The sequence below is a fragment of the Phoca vitulina genome, unplaced genomic scaffold (genome assembly GCF_004348235.1).
Source record: "Phoca vitulina isolate PV1807 unplaced genomic scaffold, GSC_HSeal_1.0 scaffold133, whole genome shotgun sequence".
NCBI classification, from domain to species: Eukaryota; Metazoa; Chordata; class Mammalia; order Carnivora; family Phocidae; genus Phoca; species Phoca vitulina.
Window position 1 is genome coordinate 187637 of NW_022589836.1, and position 25152 is coordinate 212788.

A 25152-nucleotide genomic window follows, 5' to 3' on the forward strand; every position below is an offset into this window, starting at 1 on the left:
GGAAGCTGCCTGTTTGAGGACATTCCCACTTGTGCTATAGTTGCTTCTGAGTTTTATTGGCCCCCTTTTATATTGAGGAAGCCAAGAGTCAGAGAGGTGGTTTTGCTCAAGTTGCCCTAGCTATATATGGATTATCTGATTCCAAAACCCAGCAAGTTCATTTTACTACTCCAGAGGGAGAAGAGAAAGAAAATGGAAAGGCAGTGCTAAATGAAGGGGTTGGGTGACAGGGTACTACACTGGGTTTTATCTCTAGCAAAAGCCTGAGATACCTTTGGGGCCAATGGAGAGCCTGGCCAGCAGAAGGAGAGAAGGGTGGAGCTGAGCCATGGGGGAAGGGATAAATGCCAGGCCCTGACCCACGGCACCCACCCGTCGTTCGTTCGTCCTCCGTGCAGGGCAACAGGTAAGAGTTGCTTTCAGTGTGGGTGTGCCTTTCTGGTCTGCTGCCCACCTCAAGGCTGAGCATTCTGACTCTCTGGCCTGACTGAATCTGACTTTGTTCCTTAGAATCTGTCTCTGTCATTTTCTCTCTTTTCCCCCCTTATATCTTTTCTGGCTTTTCCTGTTTTTGACTTTCCTTTGTCTTGTCCCCCCTTGTTTCCTCTCCCTTGTTAGTTTTCAGGATCTTTCACTTCACTTCATCTCTCTCTGACCTCTAGCTTTCTCCTATTTTTCCTTTGCCTGAGTTCTGTCTTCACATTCTTCTCTCAATCTTTTTTTTTTTTCTCTTTCTTCTACCCTGCATCTCTCAGTCTGTTTTTCTGTCTCTCTATTCCTTTCCTTCTCTGTCTCCCAGAAAGGTGTCTTGGTATTTCTTCCAGTAATTCTCCATTCCTCCCTTACTTTGACTCTTTCTCTCTGCTCAGCTGATGGCAGAGCTCGGTAGGTCAGTGCCTAAGGGGCCAGAGGTAGGCAGAGAAAATTGAGGGAATGTGGGGATGATGGGAATGATGAATTAGGTAGAGAGAGATCTGAAGGACTTGAGAGTTGATTAGTATAAATAAGGAGAGAAGGTGGAAGAGGAATTTTGCATCACTAAAAGGGCCCTATTCTGAAAGTCAATAAATTTATATTCTCACCCTAATTCACTGTGAGACCCTAGGCAAGTCATTCACTCTCTGAAAAAAAAAAAAAAAGGGTGCGGTGCTTGTCCTATAATCTCTACAATCTCTTCTAATTTTGATTTTGTGGTCTTCTAAAATATTGTTTCTAAAAATTTCTGGTTCTATGATTCCAAGTATATAAAATTCTCTGACTCTTTCATGATGGTGAGAGCATGCTAGGAGCGGAAGTAAGGCTTGATACATCCAATTCCTGAAGAAAAGTGATCACATCCCCTCCAGACCTAACTGATTCTTGCAAAGCAGGCCACAAAGGGGAGAGAGGGAACAAGGAACGTGGCAATGAGTGGTTTCTAGCTCTCTGCTGGGGTAGTATTGTGGTTGGCCCTTCTGATCTCTGGGACTACAGATCAGCTGGTGACATGAAAGAGGATTTTAAGGTGCAGGGAACACCTTTGAGTAATGATCTGTCACTTGGCCTGAAATTTCACCATTAGATCTTTGGGTAAAAGCATTGTTTTATGAAGATCCCTGGCAAAGATTACCACACAACGGGTGCATAAGTTGTTAAATGGAATTAATTAATTAATTAATTAATTAATGTTCACCAGTGCCTGAAATCCCATTTCAGTTAGAAATCTGTTTCTTTGGTAAAGGCATTTGTCACAGTCCAAAATCAAATGTCCCAGAAAGGGGACTGTTAGTGCAGCAGAAGGGATTAATGTCTGGAGTCAGGCTCTCAGTCAAGAAAATATGTAGTAATATTTGAATCATAGATCCATAGTGGTTAAGTTAGTAGGCTCTGAAGCCAGATTGCCTAGGTTTGAATCCTACTTCTCTTACTTACTAGCTCTGTGATCTGGATAGGTTACTTAATCTTGGGGGGGGGGGGCTCAGTTTCCTCAGGTTTGAAATAAAGTTGATAGTGGTGTCTACCTCACAGGGTTGTTGTGAGAATCAAATAAGTCAATGCATGTGAGGCATTTACAAGTGTTTGACACAGTGAGTACTCTGTGAGTGTTTGACTATTAGAACCAAATGAAATCTATTAAGTTATCTAGTCCAATGCCTGTGGAGAAACTGAGGCACAGAGAAGGAAAGTACAGAGCCCAAGTTCACATAGTAAGTTGTAATAGGATAAGGACAAAAATCAGGATTGAGACAAGAATCAATTTTTAAGAACTAGTCTGGTGTAGAACTAGTCTGCATTCCTTGTATGCACCTTTACTTTCTCTACATAGAAAATGTAGAAAATAGAAATAATAGCTAACATTGTTTTCAGTATTTACTCTAAGATAGGCACTCTTTTATATGCTTTGTATAGATTATTTTATTGAATCTGCACAACATGAAGTAGCTTGTCTTTGCTATTATCTACATTTTACAGATAAAAGATATAGAGAAGCGATAATGACTTTTCTAAGGTCCCAGAGCTAGTGAGTGGTGGAGTCAGGACGCAAAAAAGTCTGGCTCCAGAGACTGTGCTCTTAATACCCTAAATTGCCTAAAATACTTTCTTGATTCCATTTTACTCACTCCAATCCCACTACTATAGGTAGTGAGATGGAATGGAAACAGAGTTGAAGGTAACTGGACTGCAAGATTATGGATCATAAAGGTGGGCAGGCAGAGTGGGGCTGGGCAAATTCAAGGAAAGGAGTATCAGAACAGAGAAATTGGAATTGAAGTTTGAAAGAACTTGATAATTTAACAAATTCCAAGAAGTAGTCTATATTTTTCCAGGTGCCTGGGAATATCATGGCCAAAAATCCCTTAGAGATGATGAGTATATTGAACTATACATGGGGTGGGAATAGGCCTTAATCTACCACAATCCCAAGGCAGGACTGGACTCTGCTTCCATTCTTGGGGGCTTTCCTTCCCATTACATATCCCAATGTTGTTGTCATTATTGTTGTCAGTGTTGATGTTGGGGAAGGGAGTTTGCAGGAGCCTGGAACCTGGCCATCTTCTTTGCCTGCCTTTCCCTGGATCATCCACCCATCCTTACCACATATTGCCAGAGTCAGCCCCGGCCAGATGCTCAGACATGATTCTAGAAAGGAGCTCTCCTTCTCTCCCACACCCTGGTCTCAGCTTAGGGAGTGGTCAGACCCCAATGGTGATAAATACTGGGAGCTTTATCTGTGGTCTGCAGACTCAGCCCTAAGTGCTTTGGCCTTTGCAGGCAGTCAGGGGAAGGGAAACTGATATCTCCACATACGATGTAGGCATTGGATCCAATTCATTACTTACCGTATGAAGTAGGCATAAATACCTTACATCTGACAGCTGATGAAAGCTAAGACCCAGAGAGGGGAAGTGGCTTTCCAAGAACATCCAACAGGTAGTTGGGAAGCCAAAATTGAAGTAAGGAAAGCTAACATTTATTGAAAACTTACTATGTGCCAGGCGTTGTCCTAAAGGCTTAACATGAGTTTCATTTAGTTTTTTAATACCCCTTGGCCTTTCCCAATTTCAGGGACCACACACCCTGCCCCACATACTGACCTATGCTCCTATGACAGCCTGTGAATGTTGGAGGGAAAATGCTCTTGGATGAACAAGGGGAAGAGATTGCTTTGTGAATTAGGGGGAGAGGTGTTGCTCTGTAAGAAATGAAGGAGGTTGCCATATGAGGACAGTGCCATGAGCTCCTCCTGTTTACTTTTCCCTTAGAATATAAAGTCCTGTATACTAGAGGTGCTGCTAGATTCTACTCAGTAGCTCTCCTGGTCGTGCCAGGACCTTAGTCTTCCCACATTCCCCCATATCTCTTCTATTGTCCTGTCCCATATTTTGTCTCACCCTCTGATGTTGGATCTCCGGTTTGCCCTTTTCCTTTTAATCTATTTCTCCTTCTTGTTCTTTGTCTTTCTCTTTGTATCTCTTAGCCCTCCCTCATCCCAACCCTCAACACTTAACCACCTCTCCATCTTTATCCTTTGATCTTGTCTCTATTCCTTTCTCTCTGTTGCTCAGTCTCTCTCTCTCATCTCGCTCAGTAGGGTCGATCTCCTCCTACCCTAACTCTTCTGTATTGCTCTCCTCCACCCCCACTATCTCTGGCAGCATTTATCCTTCATCTTTGTGCCTGACTGACTCTGCTCCTGCTGGATTCCCTCCTCTTCTGTGCTGAGTTTTCTGAGTCTTTGTATATTCCTGTATGCTCCTTGATCTCTCCTCATGTCCATTTTCTGTCCCTCTGTATGTCTCTGCCTCTACCTCTGCTCTGTCACTCAATCTCTCTCTCTCTCTCTCATCTAAGTCTCTTTCCTTATCCTTTTGTATTCCCCATCATCTTTTTTTCCTGTTTTTCTGGATCAGTCTTCCTCTCCCTATTCATATCACAAACCTATCCCCTTTCCCTATGTTATTGACCTCTTTCTCTTCCACAATTTCTGTTCTTCTAACTTCACCACTACCACTGTACCTTTGTTCTCTCTCACTTTCCTCCTTTTATCTTTCCCAGTTTCTCTTTTCTTCTGACTCTTTCCCTACCCTTCCTTTCTTTACTTTACTTCAGTCCCTATTCATTCATTAATTTACTCCCAAATTCAACACATATTTATTGAATGCCTACTATGGGTATCTGTTATCTTTTTTCTGATCATCACTCTGTCCCTTCTCTTCTCTGTCTTATCCTCTGCCTCTTTCATTACTGCATAGACTTGTTTCCCAGACCCCTTTGGTCTTGTTTTCATCCCTTCTAACTGTCCTTTTAAAAAAATCCAGGAGCAAGTTCAAAGGCAGCAAAATACCAGTCTGGTGGCACATAGCCTATATGGCCTAGGGCCTGCCCTTTTGTCCTATTCCCTGAGTCTACTTAAGCTGGGTACCTGTGGCCTCAAGCTCCTTTTCCCTCTCTGGTTGGGTCTGCTCAGTAAACACTCTAAGCCAAGCCTCAGGAGCCCTGGCCAATGGCATCTGTCTGCATTAGCAGGCTGAATATTAACTTGACTGAGGTTGATATTCTTAGAAAGACTTTTTATCTTTAAGTGTTATCAGAGAGTTGGTGGGTTATCAGCTCTCATCCTGCCACATACAATCACACTTCAGTAATCCTCACCATCACAGAAGGGATCAGTGGCAGAGTCTGAATCAGAATTTAGGCTTTCTGACCTTCAGTTGGAACTCTTTCCTTTACCCCATTGTCTAATGGTCATGATCTCATTTCTTCCTCCCTGATGTGCTATTGGTACATTTTGACATTGGGAAAAGTTCATACTGTGGAAGGACAATAAGGGCATCTCTGGAGAGGGCAGTGTGCATTGGGTGGGAAGCTAAAGGCAAAGGTTCAAACACAGGAATGACCCTTGGCTTTTGGCCAGGCCTTCATGATGGACTCTTATCTCTTCCACATCTTGTTCAGGACTTCGGGTTCAAGATGGTAGCAGCAGCCATGTTGCTACAGTGCTGTCCGGTGCTTGCCCGGGGCCACATAGGCCTCCTGGGCAAGATGATTAAGACTCACCAGTTCCTGTTTGGTACTGGACGCTGTCCTATACTGGCCACCTATGGACCAACCTGTTCTCAAATCCACCTTAAGGCAACCAAGGCTGGAGGAGGTAAGAAGTTTCTGGCAAATGGGGGAGAATGTCTGGGTCCTGGAGACAAAGTTCCAAGTCATACTGACCATCATTGCCTAATAAATGAGAAGGTTCATGTGAAAAGTGTCAAGGCTAAATGAGCTGGTCCCAAAACACACCTGGGTTCTGACTTCTGCCAATATCTCTCAAGAGTCTCACTATCATGCCCCTCACACTATATATACTCCAGTCATGCTGATACTACTTAAAATTGCCTGGATCAACTCTATTGTCTCAAGCTTCTGTGTCTTTGGTCCTGTCAAATGACGCTCACCCATATCCTTTACCAGAGTATCTCACACTTCTTATGTGACACTTAACTTGGGCATCATCTCCTCTGTGATGCTTGTCTAAACCTCCAGCCTGTCCAATTCCAATTCTGGGTCACGTCCCCTCCCTCTTTTAGACTTCTATAGCCCATGTCCTCCCTCTCATCCCAGCACTGTTCATAATGTGTCTTCAGTATATATCATTTCTGCCAGCCTAGAAGCTCCCCTAGCACAGGGATCAGACTCATCCATTTCTGTATCTCTATCATAGCCTGAGATAGACCTTTGGGATACAGTTGGTCTTAGTAATCATTGTTAAACTAAATTTATGGCTAAAAATGCACTGCCACTTATTCTCTTACTTTTGCATAGACTCTCCATCTTGGGCCAAGAGCCACTGTCCCTTTATGCTGTCAGAACTCCAGGATGGGAAGAGCAAGATTGTGCAGAAGGCAGCTCCAGAAGTCCAGGAGGATGTGAAGACTTTCAAGACAGGTTGGAGTCAAGTGCCACCTCATCCAGGCTCTACTCCTAATACTTGAATTCACTTCATTACAGTCCTGAGCTAGGCTAATTCTAGGTCAGCTAGTATACATCCCATAATGGGAAGTCCAGTCTTTCCCAAGGGGACCATGGTAGGCCAATAGCTTAGACAGTGCACTGAAATGTACCCTCCCCAACACACATACATGTATAGGCTCTTGAAACTTTAAGCCATTAGTCTAAAATGAGCCCTCTAGAGTTCTGCCTCCTCTCTCCCAAGTGGCTAAATGGATCCCAACAGTCTGGGCTCCCACATTTAAGCAATACCACATTACAACAATCTGGATTTGCATGAAAAAGTAAGTGTTGGAAGCAGGTACAGCTTTTAGAAGAGTATGAGCCCAAGGTTAACTCAATTGGTGCAGACTATTCAAGATAATCACACTTGAAATATGGCCACACTGTTGACATTTTTCATAAGCCCTTTTAGGATATCATTAAAGGTAAAAATTTCAAAATTGAATTTTAATGATATTCGGAAAAGAATAAGGTACACTGCCCTGCATATACCTCTCAAGTACAAGATTCAGGGTGGCTGCCCCAGTTACTTTACCCAAGGGAAAATCCTAATGGGAAAATGTAACATCTTATGGAAGGTGTCCTAACACAGAAGTTTTCACTTGGGGAGAGGAGTAGGGGCTCACTTTGCAGAATACCTCTTCTCTCTTCAGGCTTCTCTACTTCATAAACTTCAATTTTCATGTTGTACTGAGTTTAAAGAGGACAGCACATGCTTTCTTTTTTTCTCCCCTCTCTTCATGGCCAATGAATCTCACACTCTCTGTCAGACCTGCCCAGATCCCTGGCCTCAACCAGCCTGAGAAAGCCATTCTCCAATCCCCAGGAGCCAGAGCTAATTTCAGAGAAGGTCACACACCTGGTTCAGAACAACATGATTGGTGAGTTTGTTGAAGTGGAAATAAAGGGGGGTTGGAATGTGGAAGGAGTGCTGAAGGGGCTTCTGAAACAGTAGAGGAAATGGCAAAGAAGTGCTTTGGAACCAAAGGGAGTCTGGGTTTAAATTTTAATGCTGGCACTTGCTGGATCAATGTGCTTTGGCAAGTATGTCACTTCCCTTTAATGAGATTTTAATTCTTGCCTCAACAGGTTATCATGAGGAAGAAATAAAATTAGATTTATGGAAGTGTTTCTAGCTGTTTTGGGGCCTCATTAAATACTAGGTTTATCCTATTATTTCTTCTCCATGCTTCCCTCAAAAACTCACCCTTTACAGACAGCCTTTTCCCCTTTCTTGTATGTGTTTATATTCATTTTTCATAATGGAATTTGGCTTTTTTCTAATATAAAAGGAAGATGATTCATTGTAAAGTATTTTTCAACAGATATAGGAAAATATAAAGAAGGAAATTTAAATCACTCAGAGTTCCACCATCCACCATTAGCTTTTTATATTTTTTTCCAGATATTTTTCTGTAGCTAACCACACACACACACACACACACACACACACACACACACACACCTCCTATGCTTCCCTCCACACACATGCTTTTATTAGAAATGTGATTTTATTCTACTGGTTTTGTTATCTTGCTTTATTTACCTAACAATATATCATGGGCATCATTTCATGTCCCTAAGCCTAGAGATAAATAATAATTAATAATGGCTGAAGCTTGTTCTGTAACATGGATGCAACATCATTCAGTTAATCAAGCATCTATAATTCAGGTTATTATTTTTCTTGCACTTTATTCTGGTTTATAGTGTATGTTGGCTTTATGTACATATAAATGTACTCAAAGATAACATATAGTATTATCTTAGACCCCGTATGGATATACTAGAGATTATTTAGCTATCCCCCTATTGAGTTGCTTCCAACTTTTCCTATTACAAATAGTGGTGTAGCAAACAACTTTGAATGTACCTCTTCATGCACATAGGTCAGGTTTTTTTTTTTTTTTTTTTTTCCTCTAGGATAGCATTAACAGGTGAAAATTCTTAGGGTGTAAGGTTGTGTACGTTTTCAATATTAATAAACATTGTCAATTAGCCTTCCAAAGTGGTGTACCAGTTATCAAAGAGAGTATCCATATTCTCACACCCTCTCTAGCATTTGATATTAGCAAACTTTTAAATCTTTATCAATTATCGGTGGAAGTTTTATTTTGCAGTTTGGTTTTTCCTTGATTAAGCATCTTCTTCTACATTTATTGAGTTTTATGTTTATATTCTTTGCCCATTTTTCTACTGGGTTGAAAAGTTTTCATAGTAAGTTTTCAGAGGTGTTTTTGTTATTCTTTTTTTTTTTTTTTTTTTTGAGAGGGAGAACTGGGGGGCAGAAGGAGAAGGAGGATCTTAAGCAGGAGCCTGATTCAGGGCTCAATCTCACAACCCTGAGATCATGACCTGAGCCAAAATCAAGAGTTAGACACTTAACCGACTGAGCCACCCAGGCACCCCAATTCTTCAGAGTTTTTTTAAAAAATAAGTTCTGGATATCAATCATTTTTTCTGTTAACAATGCTGTAAATATTTCTCTAGGTATGCCAGTATTTGCATTTAAAAACTCTTGATACATATTTCCAAACATCCCTGCAGCAAAGATGTTACCAGCTTACATCCCTACCACATAACTTGTCATCTGCAACAATCATGATTTCTGTCTCATATAAAGAGTTCTAGAGTTTAACAAGTCCTTTGGCATACATTATTTCAATTTATCCTGAAAATAGTATTGCTTCATTTTGCAGTAAATAGCAGTTTTAAAAAGTAAACTCTAGGTCACTTACTTGTAGGTCACTTACTTGCTGCATAACCTTGGTCAAGTTACCTAACCTGTCTATGCCTCCATTTCCTCATCTGTAAAATGGAGATACTAATAATACTTTCCACATAGGGCTATTGTGAGGAATACAAGAAATAACATTTATAAAGTTCCTAAGAGAAGGCATTACATGTAATAGGCACTCATTAAATATTGATTATAATAATATATTTAAATATTAGCTACTACTACTACTATAATTATAATAATACTATGTACCAAACATTAGTTGGGCTGTATGACATTCTGTTTGTCATCAAATGGTCACAAGTCTCCAAGAAGGTATTATTAGCCCCATTCTACAGATGAGGAAATTAAAACTAAGAAAATAGATTCATGACCTGCTTAATGTCACATAACTAGGAAGTGGCAGAGCAATAACTAGGAACCAAATCTGTTGATACTCTTTCCACTGAAACTAGAAGTATTGATTTCAGCAAGAAGGCTGCCACAATAACCTTAGAAAAAGAGAGGAGGCCTTGCCAGGGGTAGGAAGCCTAAGTGAATGTATGAATAATTTGCTGAGTGAATGAACAAGTGAGAAAGCAAAGGGATGATTGAATGAAATAATGGAGAGTTACTGTGGCTCAGTAAGTTAATGACTGATCAAATAAATGAATAAATGGAAAGAAAACTGGAGAACTCAAAATCAACAGCACAGATAAAATATGGACTACTCAGGAAGTGATTTAAAAATGAATTCCTTTCATCTCCATCTCTACTTCTGCAGGAAACCATGTTTTTGGTTATGACCAGTTTTTCAGGCATAAGATCATTGAGAAGAAACAGGACCACACCTACCGTGTGTTCAAGACCGTAAACCGCTGGGCTGATGCATACCCCTTTGCCCAACACTTCTCTGAGGCATCTATGGCCTCAAAGGATGTGTCTGTCTGGTGCAGTAATGACTACCTAGGCATGAGCCGGCACCCTCGGGTTTTGCAAGCTACACAGTGAGTAGTAAGATCTGGGGCATGAGCTGTGGGGACACATACAGAGAAGAATCAAAGCCACACATGGAAGGGAAAGGCAGAGCTGGGAGTGGAAACCTGAGTTCCACCTACCACCCCTTTTGTCCATGGTCTTCCAGCATATCTAATTCTCAGATATGAACCATGTCAGTCAACAAACCATGATTTCCAAACTCTTGATTGTCCAGTTCTATGGAAAAGAGAGAAGACCAAGCAAGGTCCACTTTCCATGAGCTCTTACTCTGGTTACAGAATGAGTATTGCCAGAGATACTGTGTGACTTCCTCTAGAAGGTCTTCCAAGCTGTTCAAATTCAACCTAGCTTCTCCCTCTATCCCTGAGTGCCATCAGCCTGAGGAGTACCCATGTATCTTCACTGTCTCCATCCTGCCCTCTACTTGATTATATAGGACACAGCTCATATAGGATCACTAAAGTCAACACTGACCTCCATCAGTGAAGAGAAACCTGTGTAGTTCCTCAGTGCCTGACCAGGGTTTTTCCCTCTTCGTGTTTTCCCTCTGTTTTCTCCTGGCCAGGGAGACCCTGCAGCGTCATGGAGCTGGAGCTGGTGGTACCCGCAACATTTCAGGTACCAGTAAGTTTCATGTGGAGCTGGAGCAGGAGCTGGCTGAGCTGCACCAAAAAGATGCAGCCCTGCTCTTCTCTTCCTGTTTTGTGGCCAATGACTCTACTCTCTTCACCCTGGCAAAGATCCTGCCAGGTAAGCCTGGGGCCTGAGTTCTGTTCAGGTTTGGTATCTTGAACTACAGAATGCAGTCTCACTGCCTTTATCACCTTTTCCCTCTATTCTGAGTTCACTTGCTCCCAATTGCCCTTCCTTCTTATCCACTTTATGTATCCTCAACACTGGATGACTATATCCCTCTCATTTAACACCTTCTTCAGTTAGGCTGAAGAGTACTACTGAGGAACATTGCCCAACCTCACAGAAGGGTAACACCATAAATTTATCACCCCCTCCCCCCAATTCACCTGGGCTCCTAACACCCATAAATAGTTCTTTTATGTCCCTATACTAGCTTTCTTCAAATATTCTTTTCTTTTAAAACCTGTGACTACCTCCTCTTTCATCTTAGCAAATAACCTCACATCTCATATCACAAAGAAAACAGAAGCCACCAGACAGAAACTCTTTTAACTTAAAACCATCAAACCTACAAACTGATCTGATTTTTCATCTATGCTTCTTTCATTCTTTCCTTTTACAATTTGAAGGCACAACTCTTCTGCCTAAAGCCAATCCCTTCATTGTATCCCATCTGGACCTGATCTTCCCAATCTCCCACTCTCTAGCTAATAATATCCTCAACTCATATGCCTGTTGTCATTCCATCACATCCCCAACCACAGATGAATATAACTCTCCACCTTCTTCATGTCAATCCTAGGTGCATATAATTATTCAGGTGGGAGCCACTAAAAATTCATGGTCCCCAACCTTTACCAGGTCCTCTATGCTGTCTAGCAATCCTGTTTCCAAGGTCAGTCTTCCAAATCTCCAGAGCAGTTTTGCAAACCTCCCAGTCTTCTTAGCCTTCCTACACTTCCACCTTACCCTCAACCACAGCAGATAATTTCAACTCCTTCCTCACTGAAAATAGAAGTCTTCAAGTAGCAATGTCCTCAACTCCTTGACACAAACTACCTACAAACTCACAAACATCCCCACATGTCCTCTCCTCACTTTCTCTCTCCTGTCACAATGAAAGAGGTGCCCTTTTTCTTGTTGACTAATCCTTTTGCTGGTGCTCTGTGTCTCATTCCTCTCCGCCTCCAAAGGAACCTTGATCTATCACTTCCTTCTCTCCTTCTTAGATCTTTAGCCTCTCCTCTTTAGACATGCTAAAGTCTCTTTCATCTAAAAAAAAAAAAATGTCCTCTCATCACTCTCTAGCTACTGCCCTATCTCTCTCCTTCCTATAACAGACAAACTGAGAGAAATCTCCACACTTGCTATCTACTTCCTTACTTCCTATTGATTCTTCAGCATACTGTAAACATCCCCACTGTTTCTCGGAAACTTTTTCTGAGAGCACACATAACCCCAACTAAATCCAGCCTCTTTAGGAATTTTTTCAGTGAACATCCTCCTCAACCATTAGAATTAAACTTCTTTCCATTTCTACTGCCATCATCCTAGCCTAGACAAACATCATTTTATTTTTTTAAGATTTTATTTATTTGAGAGAGAGAGTGAGCAAGAGAGAGAACACAAGCAGGGAGGGGCAGAGGGAGAGGGAGAAGCAGACTCCCTGATGAGCAGGCAGCTTGATATGGGGCTCAATCCTGGGACTCCAGGATCATGACCTGAGCCGAAGGCAGACACTTAACCAACTGAGCCACCGAGGCACCCCCAACATCATTTTCTTGATTTCACTTTTGCCCTCCTATATTCTATTCTTCACAGCAGGCAGAATAGTATTTTTTTTTAAATGCAAACCTATCTTTGTTACCCCCTGCCCAAAACCCTTTAATATATCCCCATTGCCCTTAGGACCAAACCCAAACTTTTTATCATGGCTTCTAAAGTCCTCACTAATCTAGCTTCTAGCTACTTCTTCAGCCTCATCTTTGATACCCCTCCTCTCACTCTTCCATTCAGTAATATATTCATTTGTTCACTTATAAATCAGTAATTTATCCATCCATTCATTCAGTAAATGTTTACTTAGCATCTACTGTGTACTTAGACCTATACTAGGTACCAGAGACAGAAAGATAAAATATGTTATTCCTTTCAGTTTTGTTGATTATTCCCTTCATGGTGCAAAAGCTTTTTATTTTGATGAAGTCCCAATAGTTTATTTTTGCTTTTGTTTCCCTTGCCTCAGAAGACATATCTAGTAAGAAGTTGCTATACCCAATGTCAAAGAGGTTACTATGTTCTCCTCTAGGATTTTTATGGCTTCAGGTCTCACATTTAGGTCTTTAATCTGTTTTGAATTTATTTTTGTGTATGGCATAAGAAAATGGTTCAGTTCATTCTTTTGCATGTTGCTGTCCAGTTTTCCTAACACCATTTGTTGAAGAGTCTGTTTTTCGCCCCCATTGGATATTATTTCCTGCTTTGTTGAAGATTAATTGACCATACAGTTGTGGGGTCATTTCTGGGTTTTCTATTCTGTTCTATTGATCTATGTGTCTATTTTTGTGCCTGTACCATACTGTTTTGATCACTACAGCTTTGTAATCTAACTTGAAATCCAGAATTGTGATGCTTCCAGCTTTGCTTTTCTTTTTTCAAGGTTGCTTTGGCTATTCAAGGTCTTTTGTGGTTCCATACACATTTGAGGATTGTTTGTTCTAGCTCTGTGAAAAATACTGTTGATATTTTGATAGGGATTGCATTGAATATGTAGGTTGCTTTGGGTAGTATAAACATCTTAACAATATTTGTTCTTCCAATGCTTGGGCATAGAATGTCTTTCCATTTCTTTGTGTCATCTTCAATTTCTTTCATCAGTGTTTTATAGTTTTCAGAGTACAGGTCTTTCACCTTTTTGGTTAGGTTTATTCCTGGGTATCTTATTGTTTCTGGTACAATTATAAAAGAGATTGATTCCTTAATTTCTCTTTCTGCTGCTTCATTATTAGTGTATAGAAATGCAACAGATTTCTGTACATTTATTTGTGTCCTGAGACTTTACTGAATTCATTTATCAGTTCTAACAATTTTTGGGTGGAGTTTTTGGGTTTTCTATATAGAACATCATGTCATGTGCAAGTCATGGAAATTTCACTTCTTCCTTACTGATTTGGATTCCTTTTATTTCTTCTTCTTGTCTAATTGCTGTGGCTAGGACTTCCAGTACTATGTTAAATAACAGTGGTGAGAGTGGACATCCCTGTCTTGTTCCTGACCATACAGGAAAAGCTCTCAGTTTTCCCCCATTGAGGATGATATTGCCTGTGGGTTATTCATATATGGCCTTTATTACATTGAGATACGTTCCCTCTAAACCTACGTTGTTGATGGTTTTTATCATGAATGGACGTTGTACTTTTCCAAATGCTTTTTCTGCATCTATTGAAATGATCACTTGGTTCTTATCCTTTCTTTTATTAATGTGGTGTATCACATTGATTGATTTGCGAATACTGAACCACCCTTCCAAACCAGGAATAAATTCCACTTGATCATAGTGGATTTTTTTTTAAATATATTGTTGGATTTGGTTTGCTGATATTTTATTGAGAATTTTCCCATCTATGTTCATCAGGGATATTGGCCTATAGTTCTCTTTTTTAGTGGAGTCTTTATCTGGTTTTGGTATCAGGGTAATGCTGGTCTCATAGAATGAATTTGGAAGTTTTCCTTCCTTTTCAATTTTTTGGAATAATTTGAGAAGAGTAAGTATTAACTCTTCTTTAAATGTTTGGTAGAATTTGCCTATAAAGACATCTGGCACTGGGCCTTTGTCTGTTGGGAGTTCTTTTATTACTGATTCAATTTCTTTGCTGGTTATTGGTCTGTTCAAGTTTTCTATTTCTTCCTGTTTCAGTGTTGGTAGTTTATAATCAACAAAAGTAAAAGGCAATCTATGAAATGGAGAAGATATTTGCAAATGACATATCTGATAAAGGGTTAGTATCCAAAATATATAAAGAACTTATAAAACTCAACACCCAAAAAACTAATAATCCAATTTAAAAATGGGCAGAATACATAAATAGACATTTTTCCAAAGAAGACATACAGGGGGCCAACAGACACATAAAAAGGTGCTCAACATCACTGATCATCAGGGAAATACAAATCAAAGCTACAAATAACATTTTTCATTAACATATGTTTGTAAACTTATGTGTAGAAGCAGATGGGAATAGCCATGTGTTTAACCCATTGAAACTACACTGTGTATAATGCATCTTTCAAGGAACATCTTTCACTAAGATATAAGTGTTTGTAAAGGTATTTGTAGAAGCATATGGGAATAGCCATATGCTTAACTCATTGGAACTATATTGTGTATAATGCATCCTTCAAATAACATCTTCTTGCATTAACAACAACAAAAATGTGTAATTCCTGCTCTCAAGAAACTCCCAGTCTACTTTCCTTCATGACAGGTCCTCTAGGAAGTCATGCCTGATTTCCTCAGTTAGAAGTGATAAGTGATAACTTACTCTAATGAAAGGCCACAATTCCTTGATGTCAGTGCAATTTTGGGGGAGCCAAGAATCAATTTCCTCCACCAACTTCCCACCTCCATCTGCTCTCTCATATTTGTTCAGTGAAAAGCCCTGCATTCCTCAGGCCCTAGAGAAAGGTCTTCCCCTCTGTAGAGCTTAGCTTCCTCACTTATAGTAGTTAAGGAGCTGGACTCCCTGTTCACTAATGTTCTGTTCTGCTCTGACATGCCATGAGCTTATGATTCAAATGGAAAATCTGTTAAGTATCCATCCTATAACTATAAGCAGAGGGATGCTACCTGGAAGAGGTGGGATTTCACCTAGACCAGGAAGAATCTATTATCAGGAACATTCCCTGGGATAAATTCCTTTCCAAGGCTTGATCTTATGTATCTGGGAGTAGGAACCTAGACCCTGTCCTCAAGAAACTCTAGAGCTTCTTGGGAATTTAAATTTCTTCCACCCCAAGATAGTGCCAGATCAGGCTTAGAAATGACTGAAGGGAAGGGTGTAGGGGTCAGAATTTCAGGGCAGGGGAGTTCTTTCAAGGGAGGAAGAGGTGTCACAAAAGCTTCCAGAGGAGAGGGAAGCAGACAGGGTCTTCAAAGGGAGGGACAGCTGGCTCTCTGCCCCTGTCAGTTCAGCCCTGAGGTTGAAGTGGAAATACTGGAACAGAAGCTTAAGGAATATGCATCTGGTTCTTCAGGGTGTGAGATTTACTCAGATGCAGGCAATCATGCTTCAATGATCCAAGGTATTCGCAACAGTGGAGCAGCCAAGTTTGTCTTCAGGCACAATGACCCTGATCACCTGAAGAAACTTCTAAAGGAGTCCAACCCTAGGACACCCAAAATTGTGGCCTTTGAGACTGTTCACTCCATGGATGGTATGTATATCATAAAAACCATGATAACAATGATAATAGCTGACATGTATAAAATTTGTTTATATGCCAAGCAAAATTATTAGTATATTACACATATTAATTCACTTAATCTTCACAATAATTCTATGAGGTCTTTGCTATTATTATTTCTATTTATTTACGTGAAGAAACTGAGACACAAACAAGTAACTTGCCCAAGGTCATACAGCCAGTAAATGCCAAAGGCAGCTATTATACTGATCTTACAGGTTAAGAAACTGAAGTTCAGAGGCAGCACCCAACTTGTTTTGGTTGGCTCAGTAAATTGGTGCCAGAGTATTTGTACCCTAGAACATATGATTCCAATTCCTTCACACAACACTCCCTCCATTAGAAATGATGTGCAAATCAATCACTCTACTGTCTGGTTTCTGCAATGAAAAATTTTACAAACCATTGCCTGGGAGATTCTTCCAGTATGAAGCATTGGAATTGAAACATGTTTTCAAATGAGAGAGACCTGGGTTTGAATCCTACCTCTGGCACTTACTTGCTCCTATGATCTTGGGTAACTCTTCAACTCCCTGAGCTTCAGTTTTCCCCAACATAAAGTAACTGGTTGTAAGAATTAGAGACAATGGAAGTCATTCCATTTATTATGATCTAAGTAAATATCATAATAGTGGAAACCATGTTGCGATTATTTTACTTCCTTACATTTACAAATGAATGTCTCCTTATTTTGTTGGTAGACACTACTTAAACTATCAATTCTAGGGCTAAATTTCTTCCATTGAAATGATGCTTGAGCCATCTCTCTCTGTCTTGAGCTCCACCTCCAGTGATTTTCTCCCCTCATGTTGTCCTGAGTTGCTCACATTCTTTAATCCTGGTTTGGAGCCCCTGTTTCACCTGAAGAACTTTATTCTGTATTCCAACTCCCTGCACCTCAGCATTTTTCAGATGGGGAATGACAGAAGGTATGAGTTCTTATATATGCAGAGTGGCTACAAAGTCTATATATGAGATTCACAGCCATTTGAAGACCTTATAAACAATTATCAGCATAGAAGACATCTAGAATAACATAGGAAAATGGTAAATCTGTATGAAAAATAGTGAGGAGCGAACAGATTACTTCTAATTCTCTTTCATTCAATAGATTGAGACAGCCTGTGGGAGGGTTCCCTCAGGTAACAATATTGACAGAGATGAGAGAGAAATGCACTCCCACAGAGACACAGAAAAGACAAAAAGACAGAGGCATAAAGAAACTCAGAAAGAGAAACAAAGGTACAGGGAAAGAAAGTCTGAAGCAGAGAGATAGTCACAGAGGTAGACAGAAAGGGACACAAACAGTGAGAAAGAGAAGTAATGGAGGGAGGGGAGGAAGAGAGGGAAGGGAAGAGAGAAAAGAGAGGGGAAGGAAAGAGGATAGAGAAAAACAAAAGCAGAGACAAAAAAATGGAGAGAGAAATAATAATGGAAATGGCTATAAAAAAAAGAGATAGTGACAGAAATCCAGAAAGAAACAGGGAGGACCAGTGCAATATAAAGATACTGACAAGGCTTCCAAAAGTACCTGCCTGAAGGGATGAGTTGGATCTGAAATCAGGACTGCATTAACCTGGAGCAAAAAATTGCTCTTTTGAATTTATTAAAACAAAAGCATCATATGGGCTAGTGCCAACCCTAAGTGGAAATACACAAACTTGGGGTGGGGGGAGAAAAGAGAGGCTGGAAAATGGCTTGAACAAGAAGACAGATATTGTCAGAAGTAAAAATAGGAAAACAGAGGCAAGCCTTGATTACAAACAAGGGAAAACATACAGACACACACACACACACACACACACACCCCTTTAGTGGGCATGAGGTGGAGGCAGTCAACACATTTAAGGTTTCAAATAGTCCCAAGTGTGCACACCCTCGCCCTTTTCCAACCCTAAGTAGTTATGGGTCACAAATTCCACACTGGAGATGGGGCTGGGGAGGGGTTGTGATCTCCTACCTCTATTTCTTGGCTTTTCTCAGGTGCCATCTGTCCTCTTGAGGAGTTGTGTGATGTGGCCCACCAGTATGGGGCTCTGACCTTCGTGGATGAGGTTCATGCTGTAGGACTATATGGGTCCCGGGGTGCTGGAATTGGGGAGCGTGATGGAATTATGTACAAGATTGACATTGTCTCTGGAACTCTTGGTGAGTGAGTGCCTTATATATAATCCAGAAAGGAGGCCCCTGCAAGACCCTTTCCTTCCCCCTCCCCAAAGCTGTAGAAGTTATTTGGGTAAAATTCATAGCCTCAGGCTATGGAACTCCTGGAGTCCCTCCTTCCACTCTTACCCCACTGCAGAGTTGCTGAGAAAGTCTGGGAGGGTTTTTTGAGAAGAACCCTAAGCAGGGCCAAATAACCAGGTTCAAGTCAGTACATGGAGAGTTGTGGTTCTAAATTCCTCCCCCAATCCATCCCCAAGCTTCATCTTAGTTCAACTTTTGGGCCTAACCAGCTAAAGGTCCCCACCCAGCTACTGCCTATCTAGTCACTGCATGTGGCAGGCCTTGAAAGTCCTATCTCAAAGCAGCAGAATTATCAGCTGTCTGTCTTGTCATGGACAAGAGAGATAAGCAGAGGCCTGGAAAAAGGAGTCTGGAGCTCCAGCTTCTGGTGCACATCCTTGTGTTATCTGGACATGATCCTGTTCCTCTACAGACTAATTATGGGCTCTGTGCATATCTTCCTCTTCCTCCTTGTCTCCAGGCAAGGCCTTTGGCTGTGTGGGTGGCTACATCGCCAGCACCCGTGACTTGGTGGACATGGTGCGCTCCTATGCTGCCGGCTTCATCTTTACCACTTCACTGCCTCCCATGGTGCTCTCTGGGGCTTTGGAATCTGTGCGGCTGCTCAAGGGAGAGGAGGGCCAAGCCCTGAGGCGAGCCCACCAGCGCAATGTCAAGCACATGCGCCAGCTACTAATGGACAGGGGCCTTCCTGTCATCCCCTGCCCCAGCCACATCATCCCTATCCGGGTGAGAGCCCCACCCTGATCACCTCCCTACCCACTTATCTCTTCTGGGAGCCTTCCCACACCCAGCAAACCAACACCTGCTCCTCTTATCAATCCTTTATTTTCCTGTTAACTACCCTCATTTCGAGCTATGTTACCCTTTTTGAAAAATTATCAGTCATTCTGGATTGGTCACCTCTTTTTGCATTAGCTATTATCTCATGATTATTAGACTGTCCTGACCCTTACAATATTGGGTACTCATGACCTACAATTTAGTGTTTTTGGAACTGTGGATCAAAACCATTAGTGGGTCACAAGATCAGTTTAGTATGTTATGACTAGTATTAAAAATTCTAAAAAAATGTTGGAGTACATCACACATGGAGAAGGTATCATTTTGTGAGAAATGTTTCAGTTCTATATATGTGTATATGCACACATATGTGTATGTGTATGTAAAATACGGTCATGATGTGAAACATATTTCTTAGTAAGAATTGAAGTTAAAAAAAATTAAAGTCAGAAAATAGAAAGTCAAAAACCATGGGAAAAAGTGCTATTTTGGATTTCCAACCATGTGTGTTTACTGCCTTTAAAAATGAACTGCTACTTCTTTTTTAAATAACGTCTATTTGTGTGTGTCAGTATGTCAGGACATTTTTTTGTGACTGTTTTATGGATGAGAAAGAAATAGTCACTGCTTGGGTTAAGCCAATATTCCTTTTTGGGGATAAGTGGGAAATACTGGGGAAATTGGGAAAGACTATTTCTGAAATATGCTTTTTTTAAAAATTAAGCCAATTACAGCACCCCAGAGGTAGCTTAGGGGGTTCATCTTCTTACCCAAAACCACCCCGAATTAACACACTATCTAGGTAAAACCAGTGTGCTTGCTCTGCAAACAGCTTCAAGACAAGGTACCTAGCACCACCTCAATCCCAACCCCTTCAAATTTAATTGCTGCCTCTGAGCAACTCCTTGATAGAAATTCTGGAGCTGCCACAAAGCCCCTTATGAAAAAAAAAAAAATCTGTCCCAAAATTCAATGATGATCTTTCATCTGGTTCCCTCCACCTGCTTAACAGAACTAGTGATAGTGGGGCCAGGGTAGCAGATAATAACAGGCTTTTCTCCTGTGCCCAGGTGGGTGATGCAGCACTGAACAGCAAGATCTGTGATCTCCTGCTCTCCAAGCATGGTATCTATGTGCAGGCCATCAACTATCCAACTGTCCCCCGGGGTGAAGAGCTGCTGCGCCTGGCACCCTCTCCCCACCACAGCCCTCAGATGATGGAAGACTTTGTGCGTAAGTCCTCAATATGAGTGTCTATATACTCTCTTTCCCTTCAGCCCCAGGACCTGAAGAAGTTGAGGGAATGAATGCCATTCAGTTTAAAAGTGTATCTCTAGAACATCTATTGTGTGCCAGACCCTATACTAGGGTAATAAATGGATGAGACACAGTCCCTAGACTCATAGGGCTCCAGTTCAGGTGAGCCATAGAATGACTTTAAGAGGTGATCAAATTTCAACGAAGACAGTGCATCAGAGTTGTGGGAGCAGAGGAGAGGCCTGACCCAACATGCAGGATTCAAGACAGGCTTCCTAGTGGAGGTGACACCTGAGTTTTATAAGGTGAGTGGTATTGGACCAAGATAAGAAACAGAGTGTGGAAGTGGTATTCCTTGCAGAAGGAAGAGCATAAAGAAAGGCAAAGAGAATGGTGCGAAGCTGCTTGAGATATATCACGAACAATAAGCAGGTGTTACTGAAATGTAGGGTAGTAGGAATGGAGTGGAAGAAGGGAGTGCCAATCTATAAGTCTACAAAGACAACATAAGACAGGGACTGGATTGAGAGGTTTATAGAGCTACTGAATAGTCTGACTTCTATCCTGAATGATGCCAGTTTGGTCAATTCACCTAAAGTTTACTGGATTCCCATTGAATGCAGTTTTTAGCACAGGGCCTGGGACAGAGCAGATGTTCATTCCAAGTCTGTTAGACAAAAGACATATAGGCAATTGACAGTCTGAAAAAGGAGACAGACATAGACATAGACAGTACTGGTCCAGTATGATGAGCTCCAGTACTCTGGGAGCTGGAGGAAGAGTGATCACTTATGGCTAGAGAAAGTAGGAAGTGTGAAGTTAGGAAAGCTTTGTGGGTGAGGGACTCCTTGTGCTGCACCTTGAAGTACATGTGGTATAGTACAAAGACATTCCAGAATAAGGAAATTCCATGAGCAAGGACCTAGAAATAGGAAAACAGAAGACATGCATTGGCAACAGTCATTCTGTTTGCTGGAGCATAGGTAGTATGAGAGTTCAAGGAAGACAAGATAGGTAGGTGCGTTCATTCAAAAACATCAAATAATGCTAACCGACATTTATTAAGTACTTAACATGCACCAAGCACTGTTCTAAACTCTTTGCATGTATTAACTCATCTAATACTCATGAGGCTAAGGTGCTATTAGCATTTCCCTTTTATATATGTGGAAATTGAGGCACAAAAATATATAGTAACTGGTCCAAGGTCACACAGCTCCTGGATTTGAACTGGGTTAGTCTGTCTCTACCTCCACAGTCATAACCACAACTGCCTGAGCTGATGATCCACTCCTGGACACTTTGCTCAGTCCTCCAAGTTGCTCTGGGCTTTAATTATAGAGCCCTCAGTATTCTCGGTTCTTTGAGTGTCCATTTATGCTGAGCTTTTGCAGGAAAGAGATATGAGAGGCATTTACCATGACTCCACCAGTCCTTTAACCCCAGTCAACCCAATCCTGCAAATGGTTTCCCCAGTCTCTCAAATCTGTTCTTTTTTCTATTGACAGTTTTTTGAATACATGTCAATGTAATTTCTTCCTAATTTTCCTGCTTCTCTCTTGATCCCTTCTAATCTCTTGTCCAAACATCTGACAATATACTTCCCTTGCTTAAACGTCTTCATGTTTCCTATTTGTCTGGACTAGAGCAGTGGCCTCCAAAGTGAAGTATGCGAATGACCCATAGGGTGAGGGGGGTTATTAGAATTTTATGTTTCCTTTTTTTAATCTTAAAAATAGGAAATTAGGCATTACTGATATTGATCTTTAACATTTAGACTGACAATGATACATGTATCCGTATATAAAAAACATACATAGATTGGAGGTATGTGCTAAAATGTTTATACTGATAGAATGTACAGTCCAAAATTTGGAGATCACTGGCCTGTAGAACAGTTGAAGCTCCCTGGCATGGCATTCAATGCCTTAAACATGGTGATCTCTAGGCCCTCACCTCTTTTCCACATTCATTTTATTTTTCCAGCTACACTGAGTAACTTGTAATTACCTTATTTTGCTCTACTTTCTTACCTTTGGTACTTTGCTAAAAATGCTCCCTTTTTATTGGAATGCCCTCCCTCACTCCTTCCTCTGGCTTACTTCCTTTATCTAGACTTAGTCATCCTTTCATTCATTCTTTCAACAAATATTTATTGAGTATCTACTATTTGCTAGACACTGTTCTGGGTGCTGGGGATCCAGTAGTAAACAAAACAGACACAAAATCACTATCCTTCTGGAGCTTACATTCTAGTGGAAGGAGATAGTCAAAAAATTTTATAAAATAAGCAATGAATATAGCATGGTAGTTTTAAGTGTTATGGAAAAAATAGAGCAGGATAAGGGAATAGGAAGTGCTGGGGTGGAGGGGCTGGTTTGGAGGAGTGTTGTAGCATTAAGTAGAGTGTTAAGGGTAGAGATCACTCCAGTGACACTTGAGCAAAGCTATGAAGGAGGTGAAGGAGTTAGCTGGGCATATATCAAAGGGAAGGTCATCCTAGACAGAAGGAATAGACTAAGGCAGGGAAGAACCTATTACAGGAGTATTCTTCTATATTTGAGGAGCAATAAGGAGATGAATGTGGATGGAGTTGTGTAAGCAAGAGGCAAAGAGAAAACTGAATAGTGAGGGGAAATGTGAGGCCAGACTGTGAAGGATTTTGGCTTTAACTCTGAAATAGTCTTGTGAGGGATTTGAGCAGAGGAGTGACATAGTTGACTCAGGTTTTAACAGAATTGGTCCAACTTCTATGTTGAGAATAGACTGAAGGGAGAATGAGTGGAAGTAGAGATCCATTTGGGGGCTACTATAATAATCCAAGTAAGAGAGGATAGTGACTCAGACCTGATGATGGCATTCGAGGTGATGAGAAGTGGTCTAAATTTTGAAGGTAAAGTCAATGGTTACTTGCTGATAGATGGGATGTGTGGTAAGAGAGAAAGAGAAAAATAAAGGATGGCTCTAAAATTTTTGGACTGAACAACTAGAATTGCCATCAACTGAGAGATGGGTAAGGCTGAAAGTAGAGTAGACTTGGTGGAAGGTAAGGAGATCAGTAGCTCAGCTGTGCTCATGTGAAATTAGAGATGCTGATTAGACATCCAGGTGGAGATACAGAAAGGCAGTTGGATATACAAGTCTAGAATTCAGAAGAGGGGTCTGGGCTGAGATGAAAAGCTCAGAATCATCAGCATATAAATGGTGTTTAAAGCCATGAGACTAAACAAGATCTCCCAGAGAGTAAGCATAAAAACAAAGTCAAGGACAGAGCCCTGGCACACACTTGAGGCATTTCCAACAATGGGGTCAGGTTCTCTCCTCTGGGTTCCCACCCACTCCAGGACCACCTCCCGCTCCAGACTCCCAGGTCACAAATGATGACACTGTATGGTTGCTGTCACTGTTATCTTCATTAGGCTGTTTCCTGATGATGGATTCACTTCTTGGGTCACAGCATGTCCTGTACTCAGGGGGTGGTCCAGGCCAGGCTAGTACAGCTTTAAATTATGTTAAATGAGTGCTTCCCAATCATTTATACATTACAGCACCCATACACAAATGGTAATATTCATAGCACACAATGGAGCAAACAGGAGTTACTTCTGGTTCCAAGATACCCTAGAGGCTTGAGGGGATCATTATCTTGGCACATCTGTATTGTGACACAGGGATTAAGAAGACCTAGTCTAACCAATTCTTTCCTTCCCCACCCCCTACCACCTTTCAGAGAAGCTGTTGGTAGCCTGGACTGATGTGGGGCTGCCCCTCCAGGATGTGTCTATGGCTGCCTGCAATTTCTGTCATCGGCCTGTGCACTTTGAGCTCATGAGTGAGTGGGAACGTTCCTACTTTGGGAACATGGGGCCCCAGTATGTCACCACCTATGCCTGAGAAGCCAGCTGCCTCAAAGCCCCACTCCATCTGCACTTCACATGGGACTAAGCCTCCTCCTGTCCTCTGCTTCGCTGTGTGCCTCTCACTGACTTCAGTCTGAAAATAAAGAACAAACTGCAGCATTTGTAGCCCTTCGTTAGACAGGAAACTGCATTATATCTGACTCCTTCAGACAAGTGGCAGAGCCATGAGGAAACCATAGATCACTTGTTGGTCTGACCAACCCATTTTACTGATAAGGACACTGATCCAGAAAGAGGAAGATGGCAGCCAAAAACTACACAGTGAGTTGCATACAAAGAGCTGGGACACTTGGCAGGTTTATATGAAATGGCTCCTTCCCAATGGTTTTCAACAAAAATCCAGGGATTGACTCTTCACTGGTAGACCTGGAAACCCTATGCTCATGTAGCCCCTGAAGCCAGGAGATGGAATCAGCCCTAATTGAACTGCCTGGAAGAGAGAAATAGTTCCCCAAAACTCTGGAGGTGTTTTCCAGCACACAGAATCGATGTCCCCAATCAGTTATCCTCTCCTCTCCACAGTACCTTATAGAACAGGACCTACCAGCTCTATTTTCCAAGGTGGGAAAGAGACTTGGCTATATTAGCAAGCAACTTTTTCAAGGAAATGCTCCCAATCTTTCCAGGTCATAGCACACAGAAAAC

At 41.4% G+C, this 25152-nt stretch overlaps 1 protein-coding gene across 1 annotated transcript; it reads left to right on the forward strand.

Moving 5' to 3' along the window:
• The first annotated feature begins 195 nt into the window (after positions 1-195).
• ALAS2 (5'-aminolevulinate synthase 2) lies at positions 196-24744 on the forward strand. The gene is made up of 11 exons (XM_032399180.1): positions 196-406; positions 5437-5632; positions 6295-6417; positions 7254-7364; positions 9987-10209; positions 10767-10951; positions 16091-16270; positions 18284-18448; positions 19008-19276; positions 20401-20563; positions 24318-24744. The coding sequence occupies exons 2-11, from the start codon at positions 5452-5454 to the stop codon at positions 24479-24481; spliced, it is 1764 nt and encodes a 587-aa protein (XP_032255071.1). The 5' UTR covers positions 196-406; positions 5437-5451; the 3' UTR covers positions 24482-24744.
• Positions 24745-25152: the final 408 nt, after the last annotated feature.